Raw genomic sequence first — 24,463 nt, forward strand, 5'->3', positions numbered from 1 at the left:
TACGTTGGGTAAACAGCCATCTCAGTACACAGAGAGCAGAGCTGAGCGTAGCTGGGTAAACAGCCATCTCAGTACACAGAGAGCAGAGCTGAGCGTAGCTGGGTAAACAGCCATCTCAGTACACAGAGAGCAGAGCTGAGCGTAGCTGGGTAAACAGCCATCTCAGTACACAGAGAGCAGAGCTGAGCGTAGCTGGGTAAACAGCCATCTCAGTACAGCTGTCAGTGCACTCTTCCTTCTCTAACCTCCAGATGACAGATGGGCAGCAGAGGTGAGGAGATGGTAAATCAAGGCTGAGCGCCCGCAGTGTCTTTCCGCAACGTCCATCAGTCCTCCGTCTTCAGTCCGAGAGGTGGAGCACTAACCTCAGCCTCCACACCGCCGGACAAACACACCATGCCCACTGGGAGAAAAACAGGCCAAGCAGACCAGCAGAGTAACAAGTTGAAGGAGAACACCCCTCTCTCTTCTCTCAGTCCAGGATCTCTTTGATGCACCAGCAGCAGAGGAGGAAATACAGGCACTCCTTGAAGGATTGGATGAAGCCGTAGGCGATGTTCCCTCCCAGGAAGTTCTTGCCTCGGCCGAGGCCCATGGCCATGTCACGAAGGTTCTGCCCAAACGAGGAGGGCATGGCCTGGGGGAGAGGGCGCTGGGGGTGCATGGTTCCGCTGGAGGAAAGCTGGGAGATGGAGGGATGAGGAGAAGGTAGGGGCAGGTGTACAGGAGGAAGAGGAGAAGCAGGTATACTTGTTAGGAGAGGAAGTTCCAGATGAGATGGCTGGTGGAGAGGTGAAGGTCGGGGCTGGACTGGGTCTGTGCTCAGAGGAGGGCTCGTCCATTTATAACCTCCTATACAGGCACCAACACCATCACCAGGGGCTTCTCTCCACACTGCTGTTTCTCCAACCTTCTGCCCCCCCCACCCCTGTTCCTCTCTCAGGTGCTCAGAACCCCCAAGTTCCACCAGGTCATCAATCCTTCCACACAGATCTCCGGCCCTGCCGCTTGTTCCACTGCGGTCCCTTACTGGCTTTAACCCTCCAGCAGAACACACTAGTCCAGGCCTCCGTGTGTCTGTCTCAGGGGGTGAAAACATCCCCCCTCCCACTAGCATCCCTCCGCTATTGAAGCAGGAATGATCCAGTCCCGCTATTGGACACAGATGACGTTCAGCAGCAACACGGACTCTCCTCCCTACAGCGCTGACATCACACGTGACTTACAGCTGGAGTTCTCTTTGTCCTGGTCCCTCTATTGTTGCTGTCTTCTGGTAAATCTGTTTGATGTGCTGCAGTGACCCTAACACAATCACGTGAACCTGTCTGCACTGGGCTGTGAGAGAAGTATGTTCTGTTTGGTATTAAAGAAGGTCAACTGAACCAATAAAACACAGGAGACCATAGTCAGATACAGAAACTGTATTTAAAACCAAACTCACCAACGTATTTATATAATGCAATCTTATATTTTCAGATACAGGTGTAAACAGACATATTTTCCTCATAAGAACAGAGTAGTCAAATAGAAACATAAAAAGTAAAAAGCAATATTTGTGCTAATTTAAAACAACCTTTGGCTTCAAAAACACAAATTAAAAAGTACAACAGCATCAACAACAACAATATAGAACATTTTAGAAAGGATTTCCATGCAACAAAGGCAACTGTGATGAACAATGATAATGCTAGAATGCTTTACTAATGATGTTGAGTCCAGCTGGGTCCTTTCATTCACACACACACATACAGATCACCTGAACTGAGTGTCTAATCAACCCAACTGTCCTTATAATGAGTGTGGACATGGGTGTGTGACATGGGTGTGTGTGTACACAGATTATGGCATGAGGGTGTACCCATGTGTGTGAGATAAACCTGGTTGAGATTAAGGTTTAGGTTAACATATCCCTTGTTTTGACAGTTTGGTTTGAATTCTAAGCACACTGACGAGACCTGTTGGCTTTAGTTCCTACAATAATGTTTTCTGGCTTTCACCATAGTGTCTGAAAAACAACTTTGACCTGAATTCCAGAAAACAAGAACCAAAATGAACCAATTGGGTTGGATGTTATTTACAGGTGGTGAGGATGACATCGAGCAACAAGGTAAGAATGTGCATCCGAGGAGCAGATTGCCATCACTGGACCGAGGTGAGAAGGTCCTTTTTGCAGAGTCTTTGTTGAACTGAGAAGGTGTGTAAAGGTCCTGTTTGTCCACTGCATTTTTCTATATAAGTACATAAGGTGACTGCATCCAAGAAACAAGGCACAGTTAAAAGATTTAGAGAAAACAAACATCAAACAGTAGAGGAAGCAGGTGTGAAGGAGAGAGACCGACCCTCCAGCAGGAGAGAGCACATCACCTGTTGATGAGAGTTCGCTCAAACGCTTCATTCACACAACCAAAGCTCCCTGTCATCAATGTGTCCACACTTTCCATCCGTCTCTCTCTTTCCTGTGTTTAGAAAGTGGGTAGCCTTTCCCTGGGTGATCAGAACATACTATATTACGACTATACACATCACTATGACATACTGGGCAGCGCATTCTGGAGAGAATCCACTGCTTTGACTGATAACACACTTAAAAATATTTTCAGCTGGTCTCTGAGTGGGGTGTCCATCTTTCCTAGTTGTCTCCTCACTTCCTCCTAACAGTCCATGCAGGGACAAGGCCATAGATTGTCAATGCAGAACCTTCTAGATACAACAGCCACTGAAAAGCGATAGAACGTTCTATCTAGATTGGTGTGTACGCGTTGGACGTCAGCTGCGCATTAAGATGACATCATTTTTGTATCAGCTTGGAACTCTAAGATGACATTGCACCACCACCCCCCTCCAGGAACCTCTCTAGTTACCCCCCACCCCTTAGTACGCAAGTGTACAGCATAGTCCTATTGTAAGCACATATTAATATAGATAAACAGATGTACAGTTGGCTTTAACATTTGTCATTTCCAAGGCTTCCTCTGGCCCTGATAATCAAGTCCACCATCTTTGGCATGATGAGAGGAGCAGGAAGGGGGTGTAGGAGGGGAGGGGTGGTGTGTAGGAGGGCAGGGTGGGGGTGTAGGAGGGCAGGGTGGGGGTGTAGGAGGGCAGGGTGGGGGTGTGTAGATGAGGAGGGATACAGCTCTCCAGCTGAGAGCACAGTCCTGATCCTGAGTGTCCAGTGAGAGCACGGGCTCATGCTACCTGGCAGACGACAGCTCCCTCCAGCACCTGCCTCTTGGGCAACAGGAGATAATGGTTGTTGGCAAAGAACCTCCTGTTTTGCATACAGTGTCCTCCTTGACATTACCGGGTATCATTCCAGAGGTTAAAGTTCAAAAGGGGATTAGAGGGGAGGGACTGGAGGGGTAAAATTGCTCCTGATTGGATTAGATACAAAAAAACATTTATGCATATTCAACAGGAGGCCTGACCTCAAGAGTCGCGATTGGCCGTTGCTATTGTCCGATGACATCAAGTCTTTAAGATGAAGATCTCTTTGTTGTTCTTGTGATTGTGATCTGGCTTTGCTTTTTGGAGTGCTTCTGGGAAAGGAGAGCAGTGCTTCAGAGAACCAGTCCTTCTCCCAGTGTGGATCTTCTCCAGATCTCTGGTGAAGCTCTGCCTCCTCTGTCCTGCTTGCATCGCTTCACAACGCAGATATTGGCATGATTTCATTAACAACAGTACTGAACTTTTTATTTTCTTAACACGTAAAAAAATGTCATTGTGTTCCGTCTCCTCCCTGGTTCAGAGACAGAAGGAGAGATGAGGGATTGAGGAAGGAGAGATGAGGGATTGAGGAAGGAGAGATGAGGGATTGAGGAAGGAGAGATGAGGGATTGAGGAAGGAGAGATGAGGGATTGAGGAAGGAGAGATGAGGGATTGAGGAAGGAGAGATGAGGGATTGAGGAAGGAGAGATGAGGGATTGAGGAAGGAGAGATGAGGGATTGAGGAAGGAGAGATGAGGGATTGAGGAAGGAGAGATGAGGGATTGAGGATCACAGTGTGGCACAGGGGGAGGCTAAGCAACAGCAACAAGCAGGTGATTTGGCAAAGAGACGTGTATTTTGGCTTTCTCTGCAGTGGTGTGTGTGTGCGCGTGCGTGCGTGTGTGTGTGTGTGTGTGTGCGTGCGTGTGTGTGCGTGTGTGTTCAGGCCCGGTGCTCCACAGGCTGCTGCAGACAGACTTCACTCCCTGCTGACACTATGGGCAGTCTGTTGTCCATGTGGTAGCTGATCAGGTGGCTCACACTCTCAAAACGATGGTCTTTGGTACGAACCTGAGAGAGAGACAGAGAGAGAGACAGGGAGAGAGACCGAGAGAGAAAGAGAGAGACAGAGATTAGTGTGTGAGAAAAAATGGTGAGAGAGAAAGAAAGTTAACACATACATGCACATACAGCTGACCAGTAACAAGAGCCTCGTTTATGAGTCATGTTCATAACCTACTGACTGAACTTCATCACCCCCATCACCCCCTAACCTCCATCACCCCCTCAATGGTTACTCACCACTCCCTCAGGGTCCACCAGCAGCAGGTGTTTGGGCTGCCCCCCCTGCTGGCCGGTGAGGACGTACTGCCCCGGGGTGGTCCCTGACTCCCTCACCAGGAAGTCCCCGTCACGTCCCAGCAGCCTCTCTGCCTGCCGACGGCTCAAGCTCCCGTGGAACCAGGCCTCGTACTGAAGCTGCTCCACCAGAGGGGGCGCTGCAGACACGCAGCCTGCCACGCAGCCCGCAGCAGGGGCCCCGGGGCCCGCCACACCCAGGGCATCGTCAAACGGCTCTGAGAGACACTTATACTTATTAGAGCAGAAACCATGTACATCAACAACAACAGAGCAGCTCAACATGAGGACAGACCTGAACACAGCACCTCCATGCTCTACATGTTACAAGGTACAGCACCCCCCACACAAAATAGGCGCTGGTTAGTATCACTATGATAACCATCACCAATGGAGAACTCACTCATGTCAAAAGCGTCTCTGTGAGCGTTCCCATTGGCTGCAGCTGCTAGGGGGCGGGGTTTGTCCACGTTGACGTACGAGGGATCGTCAAAAAGGTCCCTCCCTCCCTCCTTAGCTCCCACTGGAGGTCAGAGACAACAGCTTTAACACAACCTCCCCACACCACTCACACTGTCAGACAACAGCTTTAACACAACCTCTCCACACCACTCACACTGTCAGACAACAGCTTTAACACAACCTCTCCACACCCCTCACACTGTCAGACAACAGCTTTAACACAACCTCTCCACACCACTCACACTGTCAGACAACAGCTTTAACACAACCTCCCCACACCCCTCACACTGTCAGACAACAGCTTTAACACAACCTCTCCACACCACTCACACTGTCAGACAACAGCTTTAACACAACCTCTCCACACCCCTCACACTGTCAGACAACAGCTTTAACACAACCTCTCCACACCACTCACACTGTCAGACAACAGCTTTAACACAACCTCCCCACACCCCTCACACTGTCAGACAACAGCTTTAACACAACCTCTCCACACCACTCACACTGTCAGACAACAGCTTTAACACAACCTCTCCACACCCCTCACAGACGCAGCAGCATCACGACAAACACGACTATGACATTTGCCTGCCAGTCCTGTCAGATTGTCTGATCAGTGAGATGTCGGGTGACAGACTGTTGATGATGAAGCTGCCCTCAAACACCCCTGAGTTTGTTTCCTCAACACAATGCAGAGTAAGTGTGTGTGTGTGTGCGTGTGTGTGTGCGTGTGTGTGTGCGTGTGTGTGCGTGTGTGCGTGTGTGTGTGCGGGTGTTTCAGAGAGAACATTTCAAGGAGGCATCTGGCTCACTGAAGATTATGGATTTAGATGAGGGGGGGATCTCAAATACATCCAAAGACAGAGTAGAGGCAGTGTTGACTTGAAATAACCCTCACCTACACACTTACACAGACACACACAGTGTCAGAAGGGGAGACTCGATTGACAGACGAGGCAACAGACTATGAATCATCATGATTCATAGTCTGTGTGTGTGTGTGTGTGAGAGTGTGTGTGTGTGTGGAGGGAATGACTCACCTGGTAAGGGAGGCAGAGGCTGCTTGTGGATATCATTCTGACCTGGCTGTCCATAGGGCTGCAGAAACACACACACACACAGATAACTTGAGTGTAACTTAGTGTAACACACACAAAGTCCCTCATATATGGCCATGGGTGATCAGTCTGTATATGTCTCTATTCTCAGTCGACATCGCTATCCCCTTTGTCTCATCCATAACGTACCTTTTTCTCAAAACCTTTTTTCCCCACACACACAGTGAAAGGAGAACAGAGAAGCCAAAAACAGAGTAGATTAAAGCAGAGTACAATTGAGTACAGTAGAGTCCTCATCAATGATGCAACCTTTTTTATTTTAATCAAAAAATAAAACATAAAAATCACATCCGGTGGAGTGATTTTTTTTTCCAAAAGTATATTTGAACAACTGATTAGACCAAAATCTTTCAAAAGGCAAAAAAAAATTCCGACAAACATTATTATTTTTACCTTTTGAAAGATTTTGGTCTAAACTTTTTTAGAGGATCTGAATTTTACTGTTCAAATTTGAGCAACCTGAATTTCCGAACCTACATTTTTGGATCAGAAATTTTATTTTTTTACATTGAAATAAATTCATATTTTTAATTTTAAAGAGGTGAATTCAAAACCAACAATTGAATTTTAAATTTCAATATTAGGTATTGGATGCTTTTTTGAATTCAGAACATGATGTCACTGACGATGTCTCTGTTCTCCTCTCTCCTCTCTCTGTGTGAAAATAACATCTACTTAAGTACAGTAACAAAGTATTTGTACTTCAACTGTACTTAAGTAACTGTAACTGGCTGGTTAGCAATGTCCCAGGATCAGAAGGAAGTGAGGTAACACTGTCCCAGGATCAGAAGGAAGTGAGGTAACACTGTCCCAGGATCAGAAGGAAGTGAGGTAACACTGTCCCAGGATCAGAAGGAAGTGAGGTAACACTGTACCAGGATCAGAAGGAAGTGAGGTAACACTGTACCAGGATCAGAAGTAAGTGAGGTAACACTGTCCCAGGATCAGAAGGAAGTGAGGTAACACTGTCCCAGAATCAGAAGGAAGTGAGGTAACACTGTCCCAGAATCAGAAGGAAGTGAGGTAACACTGTACCAGGATCAGAAGGAAGTGAGAACACTGTACCAGGATCAGAAGGAAGTGAGGTAACACTGTACCAGGATCAAAAGGAAGTGAGGTAACACTGTACCAGGATCAGAAGGAAGTGAGGTAACACTGTACCAGGATCAGAAGGAAGTGAGGTAGCACTGTCCGTGGATCACAAGGAAGTGAGGTGAGATTATACACAAAGGAGCTTTGATCAGCTCCATGGAGTTCCTGTCCTGTCATGTCTAAGTGGCCCGTGTATCCTCTCTCACCCTGACCCTGTGTGTGTGTGTGCTTGTCTCACCAGCGTGGCCACTGGGCGGGTCCTCATGTCCACCAGCCCCCCTGGAGGCGGCTGCTTCCCAGGGAAGTTGTTATAGTATGGCACCTCGGGGGGCTGGGGCACCTCGGGGGGCTGGGCCCCCTCCTCCTCCTCCTCCTCCCAAGCGGAGCCGTCGAACGGGGCCATCCGGTCGTGGGGAGTCACTAGTTTAGGGGGGTTCTTCAGGTACTGTTTGAAGCGCAGTTCGAAGGCCTGGCCGATGGTGCTAATAACCTCCTGGGCCAAGCCCTCGGGACACTCCAGGATGTGACATGCTGGGGGACAGGAAGTAGGAAGTGGAGAGGAGGATAGACAACAGGGAGTGTTGAAAGTTGGAACCCCACTTTTACACCTTTTGGAAAATATTAGAAAACGACTTAAATGATAAACACAGTGACGAAGAGAGAATGAAAGGCTGTTGAATGTCACCTCTCTGGTTGACAGGATCCTTGGCCACGTATGCTACGTACTCTGCTGTGTCCTGAGGGAGGGGGAGGAGAGAGGGAGGAGACAGAGGAGGGGAGGAGACAGAGGAGGGGGAGGAGAGAGAGGGAGGAGACAGAGGAGGGGAGGAGACAGAGGAGGGGGAGGAGAGAGGGAGGAGAGAGGGAGGAGGAGGAGGGGAGGAGACAGAGGAGGGGAGGAGGAGGAGAGAGAGGAGAGAGGGAGGAGGAGGAGAGAGAGGAGGAGGGGGAGGAGAGAGGGAGGAAGGGGAGGAGAGAGGGAGGAGGGGGAGCAGGGAGGGAGGAGGGGGATTAGACAGGGAGGAGGGGGAGGAGAGAGGAAGGAGGGGGAGGAGAGAGGAAGGAGGGGGAGGAGAGAGGAAGGAGGGGGATGAGATAGGGAGGAGGGGGAGGAGAGAGGGAGGAGGGGGATGAGACAGGGAGGAGGGGGAGGAGAGGGAGGAGGGGAGGAGAGGGAGGAGAGAGGGAGGAGGGGAGGAGAGAGGGAGGAGGGGGAGGAGAGAGGGAGGAGGGGAGGAGAGAGGGAGGAAAGTCCCCGGGAGTGGACACATGATGAAGGATGAAGGGAAAGGAGGTTGAAGTTGAAAGGGTGGGGGAGGAGAAGAGGAGGAAGGCGTTTAGTCAGAGGTCACATCAGCCCATGATGAACGATGAGAGGAAGGAAAGGGAGAGCTGGGGAGGGGAACAAGCCAGGGATAGATGTGCTCACTCTGATAAGCACTGATAATGACAGGCTGAAGGACAGATCAGGCAGGGAGGAGAGAGGGCGGACCCAACACAGAGGCATTTTGATGGATGACAGAGAGACGGAAAGACAGAGAGACAGAGAGAGAGAGAAAGAGAAGGAGGGAGAGACACGAGTTGTGTTGTGGGTGACTCACAGGGTCTCCTCCAGAGGCAAAAGATATGGACTGCATGTGATGATTGGCGATGATCTGTGGAGAGAGGAAGAGCGAAAGGATGAGAGAGAGAGAGGATGAGAGAGAGAGAGGATGAGAGAGAGAGAGAGAGAGAGAGAGAGAGAGAGAGAGAGGATGAGATAGAGAGAGAGAGAGAGAGGATGAGAGAGAGAGAGAGGATGAGAGAGAGAGGATGAGAGAGAGAGAGAGAGAGAGAGAGAGAGAGAGAGGATGAGAGAGGTGTCAGCATGTGAGAGAGAGGATGGATAGCAGAGTTGAGATGGAGGGAGGAGGAGAGACCAGACACAGAGTGAGTTAACACACTGTTCTCCCTGCTGGGCAGCAGAGTTAAGCAGCTTGGACTTCCTCCACTGACAAAAAAACTACTAATAAGGGCAGCTGTAACACCAGTTTAGGAGTCTGCAATAACAAGCCAGGTTCAGATCGATAACATTAGCATTTGTTCAGGCTACTTGCACTGTGTGTGTGTGTGTAAACAGTGTGTTTGTGTGTGTTTATCTTCCCACAGTAATCAGTAGGCAATTAAGGTCAACTGGCTAAAGGACGATATATGCTTCTGCGTTTTTCGAAAAACAGACACATGGGAACGCCCTCGTCTCCGTGGAACGCCCTCTACGAGCTCTCCGTCAGCCCTCGGAGAGCCCCGGAGAGCTCGACGTGCACCTCCTGAATTTTCTAACTATCCGTCGTAATTTCGGAGAGCGACGGAGAGCTACGGAGACCCCCTTGGCTGTGATTGGTCAGTATTAAGAACCGCTTGCGTCAGGGGCGGGGGCGGGGTTGCCGTGATAAACAGGACTAACAGAATCCTTTGACCGCCATTGCTGTAAGTTTTCACAATTCATATTTCAGCTAAACAGTACATGTAAATCAGCATCTGAATTAAAATGTGACGAGAAATGGGCTGTGTAGTTGCTGAAAATGTGCATATTTTATTGATGAAACGGCTAATTTGTAAATTTGCTCCGACTTCTCGATAACCTAGGTAAATAAACACTCCACGACGACTTACAAAAAACCGTTGCGCCACCTACTCTTCTGGCGGTGAATTGTTTTCAGCACCCACAGCCTACGGAGAACCATAAACGAAGTCTATCCGTCCGTATCCGTGCGTATCCGTGCGCCCGCCCATCCGTAAACGGAGACGCAGAAGCATATTTCGGCCTTAACTGGGGGGACCGGAGCTCTGAGGGGTCGTGTCTGAGCGCGTGCAGAGCCCCAGGTGCTGTCTGAGCACGTGCAGAGCCCCAGGTGCTGTCTGAGCGAGTGCAGAGCCCCAGGTGCTGTCTGAGCGCGTGCACAGCCCCAGGTGCTGTCTGAGCGCATGCTGTTTCCTACCTGTTTGCAGTCGGACGCCAGCAGGTTGAGGCTGCTGGTTGACACTGTCAGGGTGATGGTCATGCCTGCAAACTGGAGGTTACTCTTCCCTAGGATGGATGACAGGCAGCGAGGAGAGGGCTGGACAAGAGACAGAGAGAGAGAGAGACAGAGAGAGAGAGAGAGAGAGAGAGAGAGAGAGAGAGAGAGAGAGAGAGAGAGAGAGAGAGAGAGAGAGAGGGAGAGGGAGAGGGAGAGGGAGAGGGAGAGACGAGGTGTGTGAGACAGAATGGTTGGCGTGTGTTTGTGTGTGCTGCAGTAGAAACGTGTGTGGGTGTTGTGGATGAATGTCTGGGCTGTGTGGGTGTGGGACAGCTGCAGGGAGAAACTGATCCAGTCCGACCAGGCTGCACCAACCATGACCAACTCCCCAGGAGCAGAGCCAACACTACCCACACTGGCATGGCTAGCACAGGGTCCTGCCAGCTCCCTCCTGCCAGCTCCCTCCTGCCTGCCTCCCCCCCCACCATCCCTCCTACTCCCCTCCCCCTCCTCCTCCCCCTCCTTGTCCTCCTCCTCCCCCCCTCTTCCTCCCCTCCCCCCCCTCCTCCTCCTCCTCCCCCTCTGCCCTCCCCCTCCTCCTCCTGCCCTGCCCTCCTCCCTTTCTCCTCCCCTGCCCTCCTCTCTTTAAAACTGTGGAACCCTCCCAGCATCCATGCACAGAAACAGTACATTTTAACAAAAAGATAATTATACCAACAAACTTTCAAACTCCATCTGGAAAATGCCTGTAGCAGTGTATTCCAGTCAATAGTCTAGCCTGCTCCAGTCCAGATATGTCTGCCAAACCCAGGGTGGAAACAGCCTGCCAGGCTGGCTTTGACCACCTGCTTTATGGGGTGTCTGACACTCCTATTAACCAGATCCAAGTCAAACTCTGGCAGTCTGGAGTGGCAGCTGTCTGCCCTGCCCTGCCTCCACCCCCTTCTCCACCTCACCTCCACCCCCTCCTCCACCCCTCCTGTCTCTGGGAGAGACGGATGTCGAGAGAGACAGAGAGTGTATATGTTGATTATGCTCATTACCTGAGAGCAGCTCACTGATCACAGTGTTTGGACAATCATCTGAAGTGAGTCTGTGTGTGTGTGTGTGTGTGTGTGCGCGTGCTTACTGATCATCTAGAGTGGACCATCCAGCTAAATCTAGTTTCTCTCCAGTACCAAGAGCCCCTTCCACTGGCAGACACTTAACACATAAATCAATAATGCTGCTGTGTGTGTGTGTGTGTGTGTGTGTGCAGTGTGTGTGTGTGTGTGTGTGTGCAGTGTGTGTGTGTGTGTGTGCAGTGTGTGTGTGCGCGTGCGTGTGTGTGTGTGTGTGTGCGTGTGTGCGTACTCTTTGTACCTTTCTCCTGCGTTGAGCTCCTTTAGCTCCAGGCACTGCATCACACACCACGGAGATGGCCTCTCTGAAACAACACACACACACACACACTCATCACCTGGTCTGTGGAACATGCTCTCACATGAAAACACACCATTTCCTGGATTTCCCACTTGTGTAGCAGATTAGATACGATCTGGCATCATGTGACTACAGAGTTTATTGTCTCCGGGAAGAACACTTCTGAGCCACGGACACAAACATTGTTACGGAAACCAGACGGAAACCACCAAGATTCCAGAAGATTCTAATTTAGGGTCTGCGAGTGTAGCAGCTGGCTGCAGCAACACATGCTCCTTAAACAGAGAAAGAGAGAGAGGGAGAGAGAGAGTGCCCAGCAGAGGGAGCTGTTCCTGTGTGTGCCCAGCAGAGGGAGCTGTTCCTGTGTGTGCCCAGCAGAGGGAGCTGTTCCTGTGTGTGCCCAGCAGAGGGAGCTGTTCCTGTGTGTGCCCAGCAGAGGGAGCTGTTCCTGTGTGTGCCCAGCAGAGGGAGCTGTTCCTGTGTGTGCCCAGCAGAGGGAGCTGTTCCTGTGTGTGCCCAGCAGAGGGAGCTGTTCTGGGAACAGGCTTACCTGGTGACCTGAGTCCTGGTGCTGAAGTCCAGCGCCCTCATCGACTGCAGGACCTCCACGCAGCCCATGTACTGCACAGGAAACAGGAAGGAGCACATGTTAACGAAGGAGGGCTGAGGAATGGAGGGGGAGGGGGCAGACTGAAGACAATAGATGGCAGAGAGAGATGTTCAATCAATGACAGAGACAGAGAGACAGAGAGACATAGACAGAGAGACAGAGAGACATAGACAGAGAGACAGAGACATAGAGACAGAGGGACATAGACAGAGAGACAGAGAGACATAGACAGAGAGACAGAGACATAGAGACAGAGGGACATAGACAGAGAGACAGAGAGACAGAGAGACATAGACAGAGAGACATAGACAGAGAGACAGAGAGACATAGAGACATAGACAGAGAGACATACACAGAGAGACAGAGAGACATAGACAGAGAGACATAGACAGAGAGACATAGACAGAGAGACATAGACAGAGAGACAGAGAGACATAGACAGAGAAACAGAGAGACATAGACAGAGAGACAGAGAGACAGAGAGAGACATAGACAGAGAGAGAGAGACATAGACAGAGAGACATAGACAGAGAGACAGAGACAGAGGCAGAGAGAGAGGCAGACAAACGCGACGCTGGGAAGACAATGATAGCTACGGACAGACAAGAGAAACACAGTGGATCAGAGAGCCAAGGACACAAAGACACATTCTGCACCGAGACAGGACTGATCAAAGCAAAAGGTATAGTGTGGACACACACACACACACACACTCACCCGTACGGTGTAGGACACCCCAGAGGTGCTGACCAGGCTGTCAGAGTGCAGCCAGCCACGGGTGGGCTTGTTGACGAAGGAGCCATGCCTGGTCCACTCGTCCCCCCCCAGCTGCCCTCCTTCCACCCGCGCCCGCCTGGATGCCCCTCCCAGCCGGTTCATGTCCTGCAGGGGGGGGCGAGGGGGTGGAGAGGGGGGAATTAGAGAGGGAAGGGGAGGAGGGGAACTGGACCATGACCTCTCACCCCTAGGGGTCAGGACAGAGGGCTGAGCCTGCTGAGGCCTGCTGGAGGCCTTCAGGCCTGGGAGCAGAGTGGCAGAAACACCCAGTCGGAGGGCTCCCATACTGGGGAAGAAGGAGCAGAGAGTGGTGGGGCTGTCCTCAGTCGGCCGTGGGGAGGAGGGGGGTAAGATTGGCGTGAGAGAGGAGGAGGAGAGGGAGGAGGGTAACCCTGGTGGGGTGAGAGGGGAGGTGGGGTCCTCTGTTGAGCTTAGAGATTCACTCCGAAAGTGAGTGTACTTTGTTTGAGGAACGAACGCCATGACTGCTCAGTAACAAGTCCACACAGGTCGCTCAAATTCAGTCTGAACAGCAATAGCTTTTACTCAATGTTGAAAGTCTCTCCGTGAAAAAAACAGTCTGGTCTTTGTTTCTCTCTCAGCTTGAGTGTGTTGGTCTTCATCCCGGGCAGACGGGCAGGAACGCAGCCCCCGACAGCTCCACCCAGCGGAGAACCACGGACAGCAGAGAGGAACAGCAGAACATCACACAGGGTTCTCTCCCTCCAACACGGAACACAGATGGAAGAGTCTCAGTTTCCTTTTCAGTACTTTCAGTACTCTCGTTTTTTGCTCATTTCCTCGAAAGGACTAGCTCACCAAGATACATATAACTGTTTGGAGCACCAGATAACATCAACACAAGTGATTGTCTTTACACCCTCCCTCGTTCTCATACACACACACACACACACACACACACACACAGGTGTAGCCTACTCACTGCATCAAGAGACCTCACGCCGCATGTATTAGCAAGTGTTGTAAGAGCATAACCCTTCCTTAACCCCTAGGCTTTGAATCTGTGTGTGTGTATATATGTGTGTGTATATGTGCTGTAGCTCACTCTGGCAGCTCTCTCCTGACACAAGCTCATAAAAATCCTATTAGCTTCCAAGGAGGCTATGAGTAGGGCGATGCCACCCCCACACCCAACCACACACACACACACACTACAGTTATACTGAAGAGGAACTATACAGAAATAGATTCTCGGTAGGAGACACAGTCTCTCTCATTCACCCTCGTCTGTACTTTCACTGGCCGTTGTGTACTTTTATCACTCCCTCTCTCTCTTTCTCCAGACGGTTTCCTGTCCCCTCTGGAGAGCCCTTGTTCTCTCTCTCTCCGCCTCCCCCTCTCCTCTCTTCCTCCAGATCACCTCTGGGACCGTCTCTCTGCCACTCTCTGAGCTCTTGTCTTCCTTCTCCCTGTCTCCTCTCCTCTCCTGGAAGCCCTCTCTCTTCCTCCACACCGTGTACTCTGCCTGCCTCTGCCGCTCCAGTGCCTCCGCCCTCTCTCGCTCCACCACCTCCTCCCTCCTCTTCCAGATGATCTCTCTCTCCCCCTCTCCCCCTCCCTCGTCTCCCCGCCCGTTCTCCAGGCTGTCCCGTGTACGAGTGCCTCAGCCTTTTACAGAGTCTCTCTTTCTCTCCGCCTGTCCCTATCTGCACCTACAGTCTACTCATAGTAACCTAATTAGACAGCAGAAGATAAGAGCAGAATGGTAGGATCTCCCAGGCTGGGCCTGTTGTGGCAGTAACGCCCTGCTCTCCGGTATGGCTGTCTAGGTCAGAAGGGATCGAGTATAAAGCACCGTTGAATCAGAAAAATCTGTAAAGGTTGAGTCTGAGATTCTTTGTCCGATACAGTGACACACACTGCGGAAGCACGCTGGTGATGTAACAGTGGAGAATGTAGGTCATTGGCTGATGACGACCACTGGTGGGGTTGTTGTGACGGTAATGAGACCTGATTGGTCCAACTCCCAGGTAGGGATCCCTGAATGGTACTGGAGGCTCATTAGAGGCTCTGTGAACTCAATCACCCAGAACACTCTACACCTCTATTCTCACTCGCTCCCTCTCTTTCTCTTATCTCCTTATCAACGCTGACAACAGTCTGATTTCAAGACGAGCTGACAGGTTACCTGAGAGAAGAACAGAAACAGTCTGATATGGGCCAGCTTCTTTACCTCTCAGGGCAGGACTTCCAAAGTAGCAGTTAGCACCAGTCGCAGGTCAGCATTCAGGTCCAAACACCGCAGAATCGTTCAAGCACCCTTTCAAGAAATCCTCTCAAGGTAGGATGTTCATTTGGCACCAAATGTTTGACAGTTTTATATCAAAGAAAGGTAAACTTCTAAACACACCAGTGAAAACTTGAGCGAAACCCACAGTTAACACCGCAGCTGTTGGTGGTTCAGAGCGCTAAAGTCTCAACATGCCTGGGACGATGTATGCCAGCACATGAACACCGCCTACACAAGTCTAGCACCACAGATGGATTGTCTACCAAGTCCCCCACCACGGCAGCTAGCTAGCTAGCTAGCTAGCTAGTCATCCGCCTTCTTTCAGCCACAGCAAAGACGCCCCCGTGGCCAGGCTGACAGGCCTAGCGAAGACAGCCAGCGTCTTCAAGCAGACAGATGAAACACTACCTGGCTATGAATGTCTCAACAATGTAATTGCCGAGAGTGGCGATTCGCGTCAGGTCCACAACGACTTCAGGTAACACAGATCTGGAACAACAACGTTCACACGAGACACAAACGTCGATAAGAAAGCGGGCTCAACGAACGGTAAAGGTCAAGAGAGCCTGTCTGTCAATAAGTGACAGAAACAAACAAATGTTAAGTGTGCAACCATGCAAGGGCAACTTTTTCGGGATAGGACACAGTGTTGGTCTGACGAGAGCAGAAATTCAAGACCAGAGGAGCGATCCTGAGTCTACAAGTCACAGGTAAAAAACCTAAACACATCCATAAATATGCACCTTAACATGAACAAGAAACACGACTAGCAAACAAGTCCTACTTAGAAGTACACTGTTACACAGCGGAACTGAGTGATATGTAGGTCACGTGTGCCATGTAAATTCTGGCACACCGGTAGGCTGATAGCTAGTGCGGATGGCTGCTTCCGCTATTACTGCATCGCACGAGCCAGACAGAGGGAGAGACGGACACCTCACCTCAGTTTACCTAGGCTGTGTTCACCGAGGCTGTGTTCAGATCTGACCCTCCAGGTCTCACACACACAGCACACACACACACACACGAATCAGTCCTCCTCACACATGTGGCGAATCAGCACCTAAGACCATAGAACACACAAACACACTCGCGCACGTCCGAGTTTTTAACGGCATCGGGGGGGACGAACAGAAAAACAAACTTTACAAGTCTCCCGTCTGTCTGCCCGTTTGTCTCTAACCGTGACGACAGCTGCAGCCGCGGCCGGTTGCTATGGCAACAGACATTTAAAAGAGAAGCCTGCGGAGGATCTATATTCAGAACTCCTGACAACAGCAGAAACCTTCAGACAAAGAGATAACTGCTTCCACGAACCGGAGCTCAGTGGGATTATCAGAGAACATCAAGCAGGCTGGCTGAAATGAGCAACTCCTCAAAATATCAATAACCTTCAGGAAATGATCAAAGTTTGGTCCTCGTCGCGCCAGCTATAAAACCCAATCAATGTTGACATCCCGTGTCGATTAACTCGCCGCCACTATGGAGCGCGGAGAATTGCTTCAGAGACACATACTTCTGCGTAACCTGTCACAAAACAATGTTGAAATACATGACTTATAACTCAGAGCTAACATAGGCTACAACATGGATGTTTAAGACATTTGCATAACAGAACCAAAACAGTTATGTATAGTAATTAAGAACAAACATCAACTAAGAACATGTGAAATGTTGTCTTATAGAAAAAAGAAAATAAATACAATTCTGAGAAAAACATTTGCAATCCCACAAAAAATGTTTTTGTTTTTCTTTAGAAAAGAAAACGTAAAGTCTATTTCTTCAAAACTCCTTTGTGAAAAAGGATGAATGAATGAAGAATGAGTAGAAAAGCTAAAGCAGTCTCTTGAGGGCGAACAGCAGAGTTGATTATCCAGGAAGGGCAGAGTTGGACTCCTCATTCACATCAGCACCATGCTCATGTCTCAACACCAGAACTGTTCCTTCCTCTCTATGTCTCTCTGTCTGTCTCTCTCTCTCTCTCTCTCTCTCTCTCTCTCTCTCTCTCTCTCTCTCTCTCTCTCCTCTCTCTCTCTCTCTCTCTGTCCACTCCCTTAAAAGCACGCTCCTTCTTGGATCCCCTCTTCCACTCGTTTGAATTTCAAAGTCATTATCAGGTCCTCAAATTCTCCATCTCGTCTCTCCTGTGTTTGTCCTCCTCTTCCTCCTCTTCCTCTCAGCAGGCAGTGAAAGGACAGAATGGCAGGGCTGAACAATGGCTCTCCTTCATTGTGTTCCTCTCCTCCTCTCGTCTCGCTCCCTCTCCCCTTCCCTCCACCTCTGTCTGTGTGACACGAGCACGCTGTCCTCCCCTCCTTCCTGTCTGGCTCGTGATGCTGCTTTCCTCCCTCTCTCCCTCTCTTTCCCTGGCTCTGCCTCACTCGCTCTCTCCCCCCCCCCCAATCTCTTCCTGGCTCTCCCTCTCTCGCTTTCCCTCTCTCGCTTTCCCTCTCTTGCTCTCCCCCTCTCGCTCACACAAGCATGTTACTGCTGCTTTCCCCTTTCCCCTTTCCTTCTTTCCCCTCCCCTCCCCTCCCCTCCGCTCCTCTTCCCTCCCCTCCCTCCCCCCCCGCTCCGCTCCGCTCCCCTCCCTCTCCTCCGCTCCTCTTCCCTCCCCTCCGCTCCTCTTCCCTCCCTCCCTCCCCTCCCTCCTTCCCCTCCCCTCCGCTGCAGCCTCAATCATTTAACAGTATATGCATCGCTCTGTGCGCTCACACACATTAATGCACACAGTCCATGGGGATGGGGGAAGAGGGGGGGGAGGGGGTAAAAGGGAGCAGAGGGGGGGGAGAAAGCAGTCCATGTAGGCTGCCCAGAAGCTCCTCCCTTATTCCTGTTTAGTAACCTGAGAAACAAGGAGAGGGAGAGAGGAAAGGAGGATAGAGACAGACAGAGGAAGCAGGGGAGGGATGGGGGAGGGAGGGAGGGGGGGGGGTCTTTTCCTTCCTCCCCCCTCCCCCTCCCTCCCTCCAGACCTACACAGATGAAGTCTGGTTGGAGGACATTGTGAATAACCTTGATGCAAATGGAGAAATAAGGACGTCTGCCATTCATACAGCACACAGCCACCGCTCGATCAACTCAGCAAGCTGATGGGGAAAATGGGTAATAATACAATAACAATAGAAAACTTAATTAGAGCCAGATTGTGTTTCTTAGTGACCAACAGACCCAAGCTGACCCCGTGGAGGAGAGAGAGAGAGGAACCTTGTACCCGTGTGGGATCCACCGGGGGAACGACAGACGGGGAACCCAGAGAGAACCTCCCAGTGAGGCTTAAACACCCAACAGAACACAGAGGACACTGTATGAGGTTCTAACACCAGCCCCTAACCACACACACACCAGCCCCTAACCAGAGACACACACACACATCAGCCCCTAACCACACACACATCTGCCCCTAACCCCACACACATCAGCCCCTAACCAGAGACACACACACACACATCAGCCCCTAACCACACACACACCAGCCCCTAACCAGAGACACACACACACACATCAGCCCCTAACCACACACACATCAGCCCCTAACCACACACACACCAGCCCCTAACCAGAGACACACACACACACATCAGCCCCTAACCACACACACATCAGCCCCTAACCACACACACACCAGCCCCTAACCAGAGACACACACAAACAGTGACACAGGGGTGCTCGGTGGCTTGGTCTACATCCTGAAGTACTAACCAGAGGGAGCATGACTGTGTGGTAGTATCTAACAGGGTAGGATGGACTGGTAGTATCTAACAGGGTAGGATGGACTGGTAGTATTTAACAGGGTAGGATGGGCTGGTAGTATCTAACAGGGTAGGATGGACTGGTAGTATCTAACAGGGTAGGATGGGCTGGTAGTATCTAACAGGGTAGGATGGACTGGTAGTATCTAACAGGGTAGGATGGGCTGGTAGTATCTAACAGGGTAGGATGGACTGGTAGTATCTAACAGGGTAGGATGGGCTGGTAGTATCTAACAGGGTAGGATGGACTGGTAGTATCTAACAGGGTAGGATGGACTGGTAGTATCTAACAGGGTAGGATGGGTTGGTAGTATATAACAGGGTAGGATGGACTGGTAGTATCTAACAGGGTAGGATGGGCTGGTAGTATCTAACAGGGTAGGATGGGCTGGTAGTATCTAACAGGGTAGGATGGGCTGGTAGTATCTAACAGGGTAGGATGGACTGGTAGTATCTAACAGGGTAGGATGGGCTGGTAGTATCTAACAGGGTAGGATGGGCTGGTAGTATCTAACAGGGTAGGATGGACTGGTAGTATCTAACAGGGTAGGATGGGCTGGTAGTATCTAACAGGGTAGGATGGGCTGGTAGTATCTAACAGGGTAGGATGGGCTGGTAGTATCTAACAGGGTAGGATGGACTGGTAGTATCTAACAGGGCAGGAGGGGCTGGCAAACAGGAAGTATTGACTTAACATGCAGGTTAAGTGAAGCAGCGAGTGTCCCACATTGCTGAGTGCAACTGAGTGTTGAGTGTTATCTAAAGTTCTTACCACATATTCCATTGGACAACCCTCAGCCTGCTTGTAACCCTAAAAACACCAAAGCGCAGATCAACACACTTAGTCAATGACTGAGCGTTGTACATAATCACACAGCCAATCACCGAAAGGGTTCCTGTCGCCCTCGCCAACTTGGCTCCCAGGCTCAGCTGTGGAGAAAGTCATGTGACGTGTGTGTGTTCGAGTCTCAGGTGCTTACACAGACCTGTGTGTGTGTGTGTAATGTGTATGCATGTGCACCATCTGCCAGTGTTTGAAAGACACACTGGAATGATAGGAATGATTTCCCAGTGCTGTGTGTCAGTCTCAACTTGCCCAGTGTGTAATAGTATCTGATCTGGGCAGTCCTCAGGACATGTCTTAATAATAATAGGGTCTTTTATTTTGCAGACGCTTTTCTCCAAAGCTATGTACAGAGAGGGATTTGATCATGCAACCTCATGATCTGCAGTCAAATGCTCTAACCACTGAGCTACACCTATCCCCCACAAGTGAACCTATGTTTGCTGCAGTCCTATTACTCAAGACACACACCCAGTGCTGTAGATAAATACGGTCTGTAGGCTAAGTGAACCTGTATAACAATCAAGTCAGACCAAACGTGATGGGTCCAGAAATAGAGTGAATTCAATTGGGGTTAAATCAATGTGATTAGTGGGTGATCCTGGACATTAGCAGTGCAGCCTCTTCAACCGTTTACCAAGCTCTCAGCAAACACGTGAGCTGGCTATTTTGGGTTTCTCTCAGTCTCTCTCCCTTCCTGTTCCAACTACCACAACCCCTCTTCCTCCACTTCTCTCTTGTTCCTGTCCTTTAGTCTCTTCATCATTCTCCTATTTCTCTACGCTACACGTTCCTCAAGCTCACTCCCCTCGCTCCATCTCACCACCCCTCTGGTTACATGAACAGACCTGCAGGTAACCCAGGAACCATGCAGGGTTAGTCACTAGGAGCCGCTGGCTAGCCGTGTTCTCCCTTGCTCGCTGAGGAAATCACTCCAGTTCCTCTCTTAACAGAGGAACTGGATTGTTCTGTGCAGTTCTCATCCACTTTCCCCCTACAGGTACAGTCAGGGACAGAGGTAAACATGAACTCTACAGGGGCCAGGGCCTGTTCTCTTACTGACCATACAGCAGAGGGCCAGGGAAAGGTTAAACTCAGTAAAACCAGCTTCTTGGATCTATGACCTCTCTCTGACCACTCCACACACAGTTCAACCATCCTCCAGGCATAGAACGGTTCCTTCTTCTGGTGTACCATAATGTGGTGAATGAAGGGGCCTCTGTCAGCACCATACTAACAGGCATAGCTGCCACTTACAAGGTTCCACTTACAGAACCTAAGCAATATCAATTATAGCTGTAAAAATGTACCTGTAAAGCTGTACCAGTTTAAGACATTATGGATCGTGGCTAATTCATGCTAGTACATGGTTTACTGCAAAGCTACTCGAAGATTACTAACCTGCTTATTAGCTATAGCTGCACTCATCCTCATGGGTTTATAAATACCAAATAGCTTGATTGTGCATCTGACTTGTTCCATGATACGCAGAGCCTGCTCAATGCACTGCCTGCCAGGCAGGAAGTGAAAACGAGCTCAGCCTGTGTTTTCTTGTGTTGTAAGACCCGGTCAAGTCAACCACGCAGCAGGACCAAGATAACTACCACTGCCGGCTGCTTCCGCTGCAACAACAGAAAGACACTAACCAACACACCCACACACACCAGCACGAAGAGTTTCGCTAAGGCCCAAGAGCGCATATAATCCTATAATCACAGATCCCACTCAAACTGCTTTTTCTTAGTATTTCTGATCATCAGAGATACAAGCCTGTCTGAGGGCTTTATGAGTGACATACACTCCTGTCCCTCCAGCCTTACTTACTCTGCTGGTGACAGATAAGGTTGGAATCAAATTGGGCAAACCGGATTTTGATTGAGAGGGTTTGAGTTTGAGGGAATTGCTGTGTGCCAGATTGAGAGAGGAGCTCTGGTTTGATGGATAGATTGATTTATAAATCAGTCGTGCGTGTGTGTTGTGTGTCCTTACAAAGCGTGTGTGTGTATGTGTTGTGTGTCCTAACAAATCCACCTCTTGCAGCATTCAGAGACCATCCTTATTCTTCTCATCAACTTCCCCACCAGAGCAGATAACATCCCAATATGGCCATACAGCATGTCACTGTGACGTGTATGAGGAGTGCGAGGGCCTGATAGGGACGCTGGCTAGTCAGAGTTCATTCCCTTCAGAGAAGTCATTATCCTTCAGACCCCTAGCTCTGCACTTTCATCCATCCTTCTATCCCTCTATCCATGCACTGTGCCGGGAAACACAATGTAGGATTTCTCTCTCTCACCCAGAAGCCCCACCCTCTGGTCTCCCTGTTTACCTGAGCACACCTGTTGTCACCTGCAGTCACTGCTATGCCTCTCAGCTTCTAACCAGGCTGTGCCCTTTCCTTCCCTCCTGTACCACAAGGATCAACCTGTCTTTTGACGTGTTGATGAAAACTGGGCCTCTGATGCAGAGTGACTGTTCAACAACATTCCATGCAATTGAAGTTGTGCTTCTCTTTTATCTGCTTTCTTGTTGCTTAGAAACAGCTCAACTGAAACCTGCAGAACCCTTTGTTTGGCATTGTGTCTGTAACTATGTCTGTAACCGTGTATGTAACTATGTCTGTAACTGTGTCTGTAACTGTGTCTGTAACTGTGTCTGTCTGGCATCGTGTCTGTAACTATGTCTGTAACTGTGTCTGTAACTGTGTCTGTAACTGTGTCTGTCTAACATTGTGTCAGTAACTGTGTCTGTCTGGCATTTTGTCAGTAACTGTGTCTGTCTGGCATCGTGTCAGTAACTGTGTCTGTAACTGTGTCTGTCTGGTATTGTGTCTGTAACTGTGTCTGTAATGGTGTCTGTAAATGTGTGTCTGTAACTGTAACTGTGTCTGTAACTGTCTGTCTGGCATTGTGTCTGTAACTGTGTCTGTCTGGCATTGTGTCTGTAACTGTGTGTCTGGCATTGTGTCTGTGTGGCAATTGTCTATCAAGTGTCTGTTTAGAGGGCCTGCACACCCATTCAAACCAAACCTGCCTCATTAATCAGTAACTACAGTGTAGGTTCCACATACAGAGATCCAAGAGTCGTTTACCACTGGGGATTCACTGCCACTGCTTGTTCAATATTCACTTAGTAGCCTTTAGCAAATGGCCAATTACTAGTTTGACTTTTAGAGGCAATAGTCTGTGGTGAATAACTTTCCTCTCGTACACACAGGGTACAATTGGGAATAGAGAGTCACCGTAAAGTGTTCAGCCTATGCTACTTTGTTTATAGTTTCCCTATTTAATTGGACGGACTTTATGACTTGTGCTGTCCAAAACAGTTAAACACTGCGAATCTTCTGAAGTCGTATTCTGCAGTACGACAGCGCACAGTTGATTGTGTGGGCCTGTAACCCACCATCAACGTTCATGTAAACTTAGTTACTTGATACATTGTGCCGTCTCGGCTATGATAGCCAGGCAACAACTGATACGGTGGAACACGATGAGTTTCCCAAAACTGACATCACACTTATTTACTTAGTTGGCCAACACAGTTAATTTTCTAATAACAACATAGACTACACAATAATACAATCCAACTGTCCTGTGGTGACACGTTCCGTGCACATCCCAGACCATGCCCCAAAAGGATTCAGCTTTTACGAAGAACTTACCAGCTCTCGTCCTCCAGTTCCTGCCGTCCCTATTCCAGTCGAAAAGCTATTATTTGTCCCGTAAGTTTTATTTAGCCTACATATAGCCTACTAGAACAAGTTCGAAGGTTCAGCTCGGTCGCTTCCTTTTAGTATTCACATGAACTTAATAAGTAATGGGGCTGAAACTTTTCTTTCTTTTCCCTTCCTCTACTCCCCCCGCCGCCCCCTTTCTACGGCCACGAAAGAAGCCACTTCCGCGAACAAATGGCAGCGTCATCTGGCCTCTGCCGCTAGACGCAGTTTGCACCTGGCCTGTGAGCTCATTGCTTGACAGTCAAAGATTGTGGGGGAAAAGGAAAAGATTCCCACTAATTACATGCTACTAAATCGATGTAAATTTGTAGTTAGACGTGTTTAGCATGTTAGCCTATGGCATTACATATGTTATTATATTAGCGTATTTTTAAAGCAAACTGAGAAAAATACTTTATTTGACGCGATACAGTTTTATACATAACAGAAGGCATAAATAAATTAATGGCATTTTACTTTAACGGAACACTGTCCTCTGCTGGTAAGAGAGGGAAGGAGCGCAAGAGAGAGGAGATACAGAGAATTGTGCTTTTCTTCGTAACTCAAACAGCAACAAAAACATATGTGACATCAATAATACTAAATTATAATAATGCTGTCTCTAACACTGCCAAACAACACTGCACCACCACCGGACAAGGATACATTCTGGGGTCCAATTTTAGTGCGACACAACACCCATACTGTACTTCCGCCTTGTAAAACGCGTGGTGATACGACCCACCTTCTGTAATCTCATTGGTTCCCTGCATTCTGAAGTAGCCCTTTGCAGCATCTTATTGGTTGGGCTGTGTTCTTCTGCGTGTGAGTGACATTCGCTTCATTAACGA

At 49.5% G+C, this 24,463-nt stretch overlaps 2 protein-coding genes across 3 annotated transcripts; both read right to left on the reverse strand.

The window, feature by feature from the left end:
* Nucleotides 1–472: 472 nt before the first annotated feature.
* On the reverse strand, nucleotides 473–664 carry lenep (lens epithelial protein). Its single transcript, XM_067238931.1, has one exon. The coding sequence runs from the start codon at nucleotides 662–664 to the stop codon at nucleotides 473–475; it is 192 nt and encodes a 63-aa protein (XP_067095032.1).
* A 742-nt stretch (nucleotides 665–1,406) lies between these two features.
* On the reverse strand, nucleotides 1,407–23,774 carry shc1 (SHC (Src homology 2 domain containing) transforming protein 1). 2 transcript variants are annotated; one of them, XM_067237552.1, is made up of 12 exons: nucleotides 23,559–23,774; nucleotides 12,991–13,155; nucleotides 12,214–12,284; nucleotides 11,604–11,667; nucleotides 10,221–10,340; nucleotides 8,844–8,897; nucleotides 7,928–7,979; nucleotides 7,481–7,773; nucleotides 6,073–6,130; nucleotides 4,971–5,090; nucleotides 4,511–4,785; nucleotides 1,407–4,279 (listed from the first exon to the last, which is right to left on the reverse strand). In XM_067237552.1, the coding sequence occupies exons 2-12, from the start codon at nucleotides 13,150–13,152 to the stop codon at nucleotides 4,151–4,153; spliced, it is 1,398 nt and encodes a 465-aa protein (XP_067093653.1). In that variant the 5' UTR covers nucleotides 13,153–13,155; nucleotides 23,559–23,774; the 3' UTR covers nucleotides 1,407–4,150. The 2 variants fall into 2 exon arrangements, with proteins under 2 accessions (XP_067093653.1, XP_067093652.1); XM_067237551.1 differs by lacking the exon at nucleotides 23,559–23,774 and having other exon boundaries at nucleotides 12,991–13,533.
* Nucleotides 23,775–24,463: the final 689 nt, after the last annotated feature.

The sequence above is a fragment of the Osmerus mordax genome, chromosome 6 (genome assembly GCF_038355195.1).
Source record: "Osmerus mordax isolate fOsmMor3 chromosome 6, fOsmMor3.pri, whole genome shotgun sequence".
Taxonomy (NCBI): Eukaryota; Metazoa; Chordata; class Actinopteri; order Osmeriformes; family Osmeridae; genus Osmerus; species Osmerus mordax.